At 44.8% G+C, this 10,279-nt stretch overlaps 1 protein-coding gene across 2 annotated transcripts; it reads left to right on the forward strand.

Annotated features, from left to right (window-relative positions):
• Positions 1-765: 765 nt before the first annotated feature.
• si:ch211-253b8.5 (dysbindin) lies at positions 766-10,166 on the forward strand. 2 transcript variants are annotated; one of them, XM_067243811.1, is made up of 4 exons: positions 766-1,099; positions 8,964-9,113; positions 9,215-9,358; positions 9,530-10,166. In XM_067243811.1, the coding sequence occupies exons 1-4, from the start codon at positions 1,057-1,059 to the stop codon at positions 9,790-9,792; spliced, it is 600 nt and encodes a 199-aa protein (XP_067099912.1). In that variant the 5' UTR covers positions 766-1,056; the 3' UTR covers positions 9,793-10,166. The 2 variants fall into 2 exon arrangements, with proteins under 2 accessions (XP_067099912.1, XP_067099902.1); XM_067243801.1 differs by having other exon boundaries at positions 798-1,099; positions 9,215-9,370.
• Positions 10,167-10,279: the final 113 nt, after the last annotated feature.

Below are 10,279 nucleotides of genomic sequence, written 5' to 3' on the forward strand. Positions count from 1 at the left end.
GCTCTCATGGAGAAATATGTGTTGATAATACTGTATATTGTATGTCATGACATACTGTAACCCACCTGATTTGTCTAATTCGCTTGTTGATGTGTTGAATCAAAAACCTACAGAAAGATAGCTCTTCAGGAACAGGGTTGGAGACCCCTTCTGTAATCTGAACACCGCTGCTGTAATAGTTCACCACTAGGTGGCGTTCAAAACATGGGTATGGTTCAGCCTGACCATGAGAAATGTCTTTCATTCCAACTGAATGTTCTGAGGAATTGTATCTCCTGGAAAAATAATCCTTATGATATAACATACAGAAAACAGAGTGCATTTTATTCATTGAATTGTAAACTAATCTAAAACTATCTAGACAAACACACTATACAGAAAATCTCAACAGAATACTTTTTTTTGTGAAATAAGAAATGCTTTTAACTAAATTATAAATTAACCAAAGTAACCAAAATAAACCTTTTATCTGAGGAACTGTATGTTCTGTTTCAAACAATCCCTCCTTAAAATTGCAAGGCTTTTCCTTACAGGCAACCTTGTAACCTGTCACATTGAATTTTTGGGACATCACTTGACCCTAAGAGTGAGACAGTGCTGGGGACTCACAAAGAAGAATAGCAGAGGAGAATAAAAAATTGTCTGACTTGTCATGGTATCTTTCACTATGTTACATAAAAGCTCCCTTCCCTCTCCCTGATGAAACCCTCCCAAACTCATGTTGTGCTCCACCCCTATAAATAGCAAGTTGGTACACTCCTCCAAGCCCTTACTTACAGACCCCATCCGAATGGTTTAGTTTACGGCAGTGGGAAGAGGGAGAACACTGGGGCAGCAGACAGACTGTGTGACAGCTGACTTACTTTACAACACTTTGAGTGAGTGTTTATCCCAGGACAAGAAAGAAGAGCAAAATGAGTTGTCCTTGTGCCTAGTGTCTCTACTGAACCTCTGGAGGGCTAAGCGTCACTGATCATCTCTCTCTGGATCTGTGGGTGTGAAGTTTCCCTCCTCCTAACCTCTGATCTGAGAGCTCCACCTGGGCTCTACAGGACCATGAGCGCCTCAGCAGCCAACCTCCACAACAAGCGCCTGCCTTGTGAGTACCTGAACTCTTTTATTCCTTTCAACAACTACTTGACTATTTGTAATATGTGCAGTATGCCGTATTTGTTCCCTTTTATTTAGAATTGGAAAGCAGTATGCATAGTTGGGACCAGTCCTTTCTACTTCTGGCCATATGAGGCTCCACTTGCTGACAAACACATTAAATATTAATAACAAAGAAATACAAACCAAAATCAAGCCTATGATCAAGAGTTCCTGTTGACTGTTGCTATTGCTGTAATTTATGTCTAGTAGTCTGTCTGTCAGTCTGTCTCTATGTTTGTATGTATATGTAGGTATGTTTGCATGTACATGTATGTATGGCATGTATGTGTGTATGTAAATGTTGTGTTTGTGGTTTGTAGCTTAAAAATACAAATGCTGAAGAAGGGAACAGCTGTTCTTGATGTTACTTGGGCTGACACACACTGGTGGAAGTGCTGTGCTGGCCAAATAAAGGCAAGAATGTTGAATCATCACTAAGACTTTTGTTGCCTCATGCCTTTGTCATCAATGGCATTCAACTAAAGCATGTCTGAAATGTACACACGCGTTGTCCTGGACAGAGGCCACATGCACTGTACTGTACATGTTCTCAGACACAGTCTCTGATTCCTAATGGGATTGGGTGTCTGGCTTTATAAAGACAGATTGGCTACCGTAACAATGTGGACTACAGTGTCCTAAAGGCGGTCCTAAATATATAAATGTGATTTGTCACAGGTAGGCCAGCTAACAGGTTTGGGAGGTCAAATTGGACCATGACTGAGAACAGCCGTGTTCCATCTGCTGTGTTGAGCAGACTCTGTGCCCCTCCAGCAGGCTCTGAGTGAGGGACAGCGGCCCAGCGGTGTGTGGAGGCTGGAAGGGCAGACAGCTGTTGCCAGACTGGTGCAAAGCTAGAGGACACAATCGGAATCACTTGGTGAAGGAGCTCTTTGTCTTCCTGGCAACAGATTAGACACGCACGACACAAATGTGATGAGATTTTTACAGCGATCAAATTCGAATCCCTTGGTTTCACAATTTTTCACAAAAGTTCCAGTCACTTCCATTTGTAACAAGATGGAAGGGTTACATTTAATATGCTGTTGTAACTATTTGGAACCAAGTCTTTTGTTCATGGACAAGTTGTCCCTTATTAGGGAGTAGTAGTGTGACTTAATCTGGGATCTGTTCTCTGTCATGTAGAGATTAGACCAGGATGTGTCTGGTGGCAGCAGTGTCCTCCTGTCTGCCTCCCTGCTTGCTGGGAGCTGCAGCTGATACCAGTGTGCTTCTTTTAAACGGAGCCAGACACCTACTGGGACAGACATGGACCACTAACAAACACATTAATATCAAGGAGACCCAACCAACCTGGGATTTGTGGAGATTTCGATTTTGACACAATAGGTGCTCATATCTGTTCAGATGTGTAGCCCTCAAGCCGGAGTTTTTAAATGTTGTAACTTTGTTTGAATATACCGAGGCCATCATTTAAGAATGCTGTAGCGATGTTGTTATTGATTGATTACGCAAAAAATATCAGTTGCAATAACTGAATTAGACTACGGATGCATTGACGTCCTCCTTTAGATTACCAAAGTCCAATGCATCAAAGATGGAAAATACATCTGAGTGTGTCAGAAACTATTTGATACAGGATATTTTTTCAACATTTTTTTATTTGCCACTGAAACAGTCAACAGCTCCTGCCATTTAACAGCGCTCCATTGAAACAGCGGACAACAGCTGTTTCAGTGGGGTCACCCGTGTAACATGCCTAGTAAAACCAAATTTTGGTGAATTAAAAACAAGTTTTTCTTGCTTGATGTTGTGTGAAGGTGGCTAAACAGCCACCTTCAACATCCAAACGTGACCGTGACTCACTATGTGGCGGGAGTTGACTGGCCATCTTCCATCACCTATTCTCCTCCCTGCATTCCTCTAACCCCTTCCCTCCACACTGGGCTATTCCTCCTCCTTCACAGTGATGGCAGGCTAATCGAGACGGCTAAGCTCTTTGTATACCCAGACATGTCTCAGAGCAGTCTAGTCACAGGCCAGGCGGAGGGCAGTAGGACAAGACAGGAGGCTGACCCACAAACAATGCTATTGTGAGACTTGGTTAAGCCGAGGGAAGGAGAGGGTCAACACTGATGTCACTGGTGTTTACTGTGGAGAGGGATGGAATGGTGTCAGGCTGTACTTTGCCCCATTACAGCCCCCCCCCCCCCCCCCCCCCCCCTCTCTCTCTCTCTCTCTCTCTCTCTCTCTCTCTCTCTCTCTCACACACACACACACACACACACACACACACACACACACTATATCTCTTCCTCTCTGTTACACGCACACATGCACAAAACACTCTGATTCAGTCACACACATACCCATCAACACTTACCATCAATAATTTAGTCCAATTGGAGCCAGGCCTAAATGGGGTTTAGGATTAAAAAAAACAAGGGACTGCAAGAGCCCAAAATACAAATACAAGCCTCTAGTTGTTTTTTCTCCATGGTTCTTCTATTCTGCAGCAGATGTGTTGTTTACATTAGCAGACTCTCCCGCTAACCCCTTCTCTAAACAGAAGAGGCATTTCCACTGGTGCTCTCACACCGGCTTATGGCTACAAGGTCTCATATTTTTTGTTTCCACCGCAAGGAACAGCCCCAAAGATGTCAGGGACCTGTGGCCTTGTGTGTAGGTGTTCTGGGCACTCGGGTGAGATCGGGCCGTGGGTGTCTATTTAATTTGATGGCCATTGTCCCTGTAAAGTAGCAATATGAAAGTCATCAACTAACAATTATCGAATAAATTTGAGCATCACGGTGGAATGTGATGTGTTATAATTAGGCTGTTCAAAAGCGACAGTGTTGGCAATATTTTGGAGCCGCATGGGCCACAGACTGCACACCACTTCTTTTCTTTCTGTCTGTCTGTCTGTCTGTCTGTCTTTCTTTCTTTCTTTCATTGCAACTGTTTCTTGCATTCCTTTTGTCTTTTTGTTTTTTTTCCCATACTGCAGAATTCCCTTCTGGTCCTGTTCTTTGTCTTTCCATTGTATGTTCCTTCTCTCTCTGGCCAACCTCTCCTCCCACATTCCTTTTCACATATTCTCCTCAGCTCTCCTGTGTTCCTCCCACTCACCACTTCAAGTGGAGAAGTGGTTGACATGAAACTGAATCCCTCTCCCCTCTCATGCATGTAAGCATTAGTCTGACCAGCATGTCTGCGGGTAAAGGACAGACAGCCTCCCCTCCTGGCTACTCTGAACACAGGGACATCATTGTCAAGGCCCTTGTATCTGTTTGACCAGGAGCTTCTGGCAGTGTGTGGTGCTGTGCTGCACTGTCAACACTTTCAGTATGGTGTTGCATGAAGTCTGTCTTCTCATCTCTTCCACTGTCCTCCCTCTGTCTGTGATGTAATTGATGTCCTACACTGCTAGGAATATAGCTCTCTGAAATAAAAAGGTACATCACGTTCCTTTGGACACTGTTCAGAACTCTCAGCTTAGTTGACTAGAATACTTCAAACGGAATCTGGCAATTTAGCCTCCAGTCACTCTTTCTATAGAAAGGAAGATGTTAATCTATGAGGAATTTAGTTGAAGAGGAGCTATTTATGTTGGGAGGCTCAAAACCAACTTCACAAAAATGGGAGACCACAGTAACTCTTGTTTCTGGAAAGTTGACTGCTCATGTTGTGTTCCCATACCTTTACATGTATAAATCTGTCAAAGGTCTACAGCACGTCCTCTCCAGTACGTGTTGAAAGCTGTGTGTTTTACTTGTGTATTCATTTAATATGTAATTAAAAATTCTTCAAGTGCAAGAGATTCTTAATCCATTCTTGAATAGACCACATGGAGGCTTATTGCTATCTCCCGACACTACTCTGCAACCCCACAGAACGTTGTAACTTCCTGTCTCTGGCTTCATGTCCCCAAAGTCGAGCCCAGTCCCACTCCCCAACACCAAGGCTTTTCTCCATCTCTGAAAGGCCCTTTTCTGTTCATCCCATCAGTGTGGAGGGTTAGGGTTTGTCTTTCTGTGGGTGGGCAGAATGGGCACGCTGACACATCCGGCTCTGTCTGTCCTTCTCATTTGACACATCCAGCTGGTACCGAGCCCTAAACACTGACCCTTTCTCTCAGCTCCAACAACCTTCCCTCAGACTGAGGGGTGGAGGGAGGGAGGGAGGAGGGAGGGAGGAACAGAAATGATCGGGGGAAGAAGTAGGAGAGTAGAAAAGACCCAAACAAGAAAGTCCTTCCAGTAAGTAAGTCAGGTCAACTTTAAGGCCATCAGAAATGCTATTCTTGTGTCCTCCAGCCCTCCTTATGCCTCCTCCCATTTGAAAGGCCACACTGTGCAGTCTGCTGGTAGTCACACTGGATTGTGGTGGTGGAGGGGGGTGGAGGGGTGGAGTGGTGCAGAGACCGGAACAATGATCTCATCAGTCCGGGAAATCGTGGCCTCACTGTGTGACCTTATTTTTTCTTCTCTTGTTATGGTCAAGCTATTCAGAGGTCACAGAGGCCAGCTCTGAGTTGCCCAGAGCTATTGATCAAGGTGATTGGATGGTGAAAGAATGGGCTAGACTGAGGAAATCAACCTGAGGTCATGCATACTACTTATCCTCATGCATCCCAAATCTGGTCCCTGGAGGTCTTTAAGTAAAATGAAGCAATAAATCAATATTTATGTTAATCAAAGTCAGTGTTATCTTGTCTGTGGGATCAAAGGTATAAACTGAAGAAGAACAATTATGCTGACATATTTATACGTTATTTTAACAAGACAGTAAAACCATCTGGTCTGACCCCACTGACCCCACTGTTGTATGTGTTACAGGACATACACCAATCACACACCAGCCTAAAACCCAGTAGAAACATGTTCTCAACCCTGGAAACAATGGAAAGGAAGACCACAACAAATGAACATTGTTGTTTCAGTTATTAAGATGACTCTTGATGTGCGCAGACCCCATTTCTCCTGTCATCTTCCTGAGTCAGCATGGCATGACAGTGGCACATCTGATTGTGTAAGAGAGAGTCACTCTCATCTACTAACCCACTTCAGGATGCCAGCCTTGTTAGCTCAGATCACAGAACCCCCCCCCCCCCCCCCTTCATTTGCCCCCCTCCCCAACAAGCTCTGTCGACACTCCTTCAGTATGTTGGGGTGTCATTATGTTCTTAGCTCCAGGACTACCAACTCATCATCCTGTCTCCAGGCCGTAGGAAAGGACAGTTCACTCTAAGCTTGTGACAGTGTTTGACTCTGCCGTGACCCTTTATTGCGTAATCCTAGCTTCATCGCTCACATCACGCCAGAGTGACAGTCTCTTTCTCTCTGCTGGTTACATGGAGCCCAGCTGTGGGTGACATGGCCTTTTCAGGCCGTGGGCGTAAATGGGTATGAAAATGTGTCATTAGGAGTAAGAGTTGCAAAGTCAGAAGAGTAGAGTCAAGACTGGTAAAGGAAACAGCTTTTGTAAATCAATGTTTCACCTGTGTTACATTGTTCATGGGTAGAGAGAAGAGGGAGCCCACAGCCAGCCTTCCCAGAGCTCCAGAGGCTAAGACAGTCTGTCAGGCTGGGGGAGCAGAGCTGCTGTGACAGGCCTGTCCCCTGCTGTTACTACTGAGGTCTGGTTGTCCCCTGCTGACACTACTGAGGTCTGGTTGTCCCCTGCTGTTACTACTGAGGTCTGGTTGTCCCCTGCTGTTACTACTGAGGTCTGGTTGTCCCCTGCTGTTACTACTGAGGTCTGGTTGTCCCCTGCTGTTACTACTGAGGTCTGGTTGTCCCCTGCTCACACTACTGAGGTCTGGTTGTCCCCTGCTCACACTACTGAGGTCTGGTTGTCCCCTGCTGACACTACTGAGGTCTGGTTGTCCCCTGCTCACACTACTGAGGTCTGGTTGTCCCCTGCTCACACTTCTGAGGTCTGGTTGTCCCCTGCTCACACTACTGAGGTCTGGTTGTCCCCTGCTGACACTACTGAGGTCTGGTTGTCCCCTGCTGACACTACTGAGGTCTGATTGTCCCCTGCTCACACTACTGAGGTCTGGTTGTCCCCTGCTCACACTACTGAGGTCTGGTTGTCCCCTGCTGACACTACTGAGGTCTGGTTGTCCCCTGCTCACACTACTGAGGTCTGGTTGTCCCCTGCTCACACTACTGAGGTCTGGTTGTCCCCTGCTCACACTACTGAGGTCTGGTTGTCCCCTGCTCACACTACTGAGGTCTGGTTGTCCCCTGCTCACACTACTGAGGTCTGGTTGTCCCCTGCTCACACTACTGAGGTCTGGTTGTCCCCTGCTCACACTACTGAGGTCTGGTTGTCCCCTGCTCACACTACTGAGGTCTGGTTTGGGGAAAGACATCAGACTGAGGGGGTCTACCCTCTTATACAAAATAAACTGCCTTCCTTTTGTCCAAAGCGCCACCACATGTTACTGTGAAAACAATCACACCAATGATTACAGAGAACATCGGACCTCATCAAACACAAATAAAACCTAGCAAAACTGATCAGTGGTTTTAGCACCTCCCGGTTTTTAGGAGACTAAACCTGGAATTCCTGATGCTCTTTTCCCTGGTATTGTGTTGTCCAGACCTTTCCATTTTCTAAGTAGTTCAGTGTGTCTGTGCTTTTTATAGAACTACCGTTTGAGAGTGATTGGTGCACACATCACATGCCAGATAATCTTTACATTATTCCCAATTTAGATCAGGCTTAAAAGCTTCATCCAATTAGCCCAATCCCTGCCTGTAGACTCTCATTATACCTGAATCCCTAGATGTTTTTTTCAGAGGTGGTCAATATATGGATGTGCCAGAGAGACAGGATCGTGTGCTGCAACATGCTAACAGAACTCTGCTGAAAGTCTAGTCAACCTTGTTTGATCCGTGCTGTGTGTGTTCAAGGGCAGGCCTCACTCAAACACCTTTAGATAAACTCTAGGGTATGTCCAGTTGTTCATATGTATACACACCATGGTGTTCAAAAGATTTGTTATAGCAGTACAGTTGGTATCAACAACAGGGAATGGTATGTATACAAGAAATGAACAGTCTTTGGAGAAGTCCCTTATAAAGCGCAGAGCAACCTTGATGTTAACACTAAAGTTGAAGTGCTCTGGCGTTCTTTAGATCTGTTGTTCTAGAACCTTCTGTTGTTCAGCTCTGGTGTCACACAGCAGTCACATTCCCCCTGGAGGAAAAGCCAGCCACTTGGTAGACAGGTATTCATGGATAGTTTGGGCTGTATCAGTCCATCCAGCTTGACTTGTTTTCTGCATTTCTCCTTTTACTGTTTCATCCCTCTACTGCACCCTACCCTTTATTTAATTTCTGTTTTCTTAAAACTATGCTGATGATGTGGAAAATGGGATTGCTTGACATCCTAACAATATTAACTCCAGGACTGGTCTGCTGTTATGCTGTAAAGTACATTGCCGTACATTTCTTTATCTATGCATAATGCAAACCTTACAGTAGTAAAGGTTAAAGCAATTATGATAAGTTACATCTGTGTCCTGTTCAGGAATAATACAGTGTATCAGACTAGGAAACTGTGTGCACATACTTTATAATGAATGAAAGAGAACACACACAAACAAAGGCTTTGTAAATCATGTGGGTTGAACTTCCCAAACTGGTCAGAATTATTTTTGAAATGTCTGGGACACCAAAAACACGAATGTTGATCAAGTCCATTTCAGTCAATCACCGCATGTTGGCCCGCTACAGACTTCTGTCCACAGTTCAGTGGTGGCCCCTTCTGGTCTCAATGTGCTCTGTTCCTGGAACCCTTTGTCTGAAGAAGAATCATTTTGTTGTTGTGGTTGCCAGCGGAGACAGAACTTGGTCAGAGGGTCACAGACATGGATGCAGCGCAGCAGCTGAAGCTGAGAGAGAGACAGCGCTTCTTTGAGGAGGTCTTTCAGCACGATGTGGATGTCTACCTGTCCTCTGCACACCTGCAGGTTGACTACAAGAGGCGTGAGTCTGGTCCCATGCAAACTAACACACACATATAGTTCAGATGTCTGGAGTCAAGAGCCTGTGACTTGTATAACATTCGGCTCCATCTCTCATGTTAGCTCCGCTTGGCAGTGTGTCATCCATGGAGGTGAATGTGGACATGCTGGAGCAGATGGAGCTCTTGGACATCTCAGACCAGGAAGCCCTGGACGTCTTCCTCAGCTCCAGTGGAGAGGAGGGGGGGCTGGCCTCCCCACTGCCAGGTAACTCAACAGGTAACAGCAGGCTTAATAGTCTGATGAGGGTCTACTCTGAATAAAAAAGACAAGAGTAACTATATTTTAGTAGGGTACGATAGTAAAAACATTTTGGATGCAAATTGGGGATTTGTTTGACACCAATTTATAAAATAAATGATTTCTATTTTATCTCAGTTCATGGGATCAACAACAATAACCATGATGGCATCGTCAAACGTGGACTACATCGATGCATCCACAGCAGCTGTGATGGAATGTCTCGTGTGTCCTCCACTTCCTCTACTTCATCCTCCGATAGCCAGAACGCCAATAAGGATGGAGGGGAAACCCCTGTTGTCCAATCAGATGATGAGGATATGCATGCTGACAGGCTCTTACTGATGGACACTTCTCCAGGGAAGGACAATGAGAAGGATCGGCCCGTACTGTCTTCATAAACATTCTTTTCACAAGCTGGAGAACAAGAATGGACTGGTGCAATTGAACACTAAAAACACCAACGTTTTCCATATACTCTCATTACTGCTCTTCATTTTTACTTCATTTTTCTTTTCTCTTTGTTTTATATGATATATTGTCTGTCCTACATGGCTTCCACTTTGTAAATAATAGAGGAAAACTGCTAATGACTTAAGCATGATTTGTATTGCATCTAACCAATCAAAATGTTGTTAAAGACTTACTGATACTGAATTTGAAGCACTGTAGAAGTAGCCTTTTTCTTTTCCTCCTCTGAAGATTCTCATGTTTCACATTATATGTTTTTAATGCATAATTTATTTGTTTCAGCAATAAACAGAAACTACATTGCATTATTTTCTCTCTGACGGTGACTGCCTATGGCTCACATATCCTAGCTCTAAACAAACAACTAAGGTCCCTGTGCCTTTTGGTTAGCCTTGAGGCTTGTACCTCAAGCAGCAA

Source organism: Osmerus mordax, chromosome 1, assembly GCF_038355195.1.
Source record: "Osmerus mordax isolate fOsmMor3 chromosome 1, fOsmMor3.pri, whole genome shotgun sequence".
NCBI lineage: Eukaryota > Metazoa > Chordata > Actinopteri > Osmeriformes > Osmeridae > Osmerus > Osmerus mordax.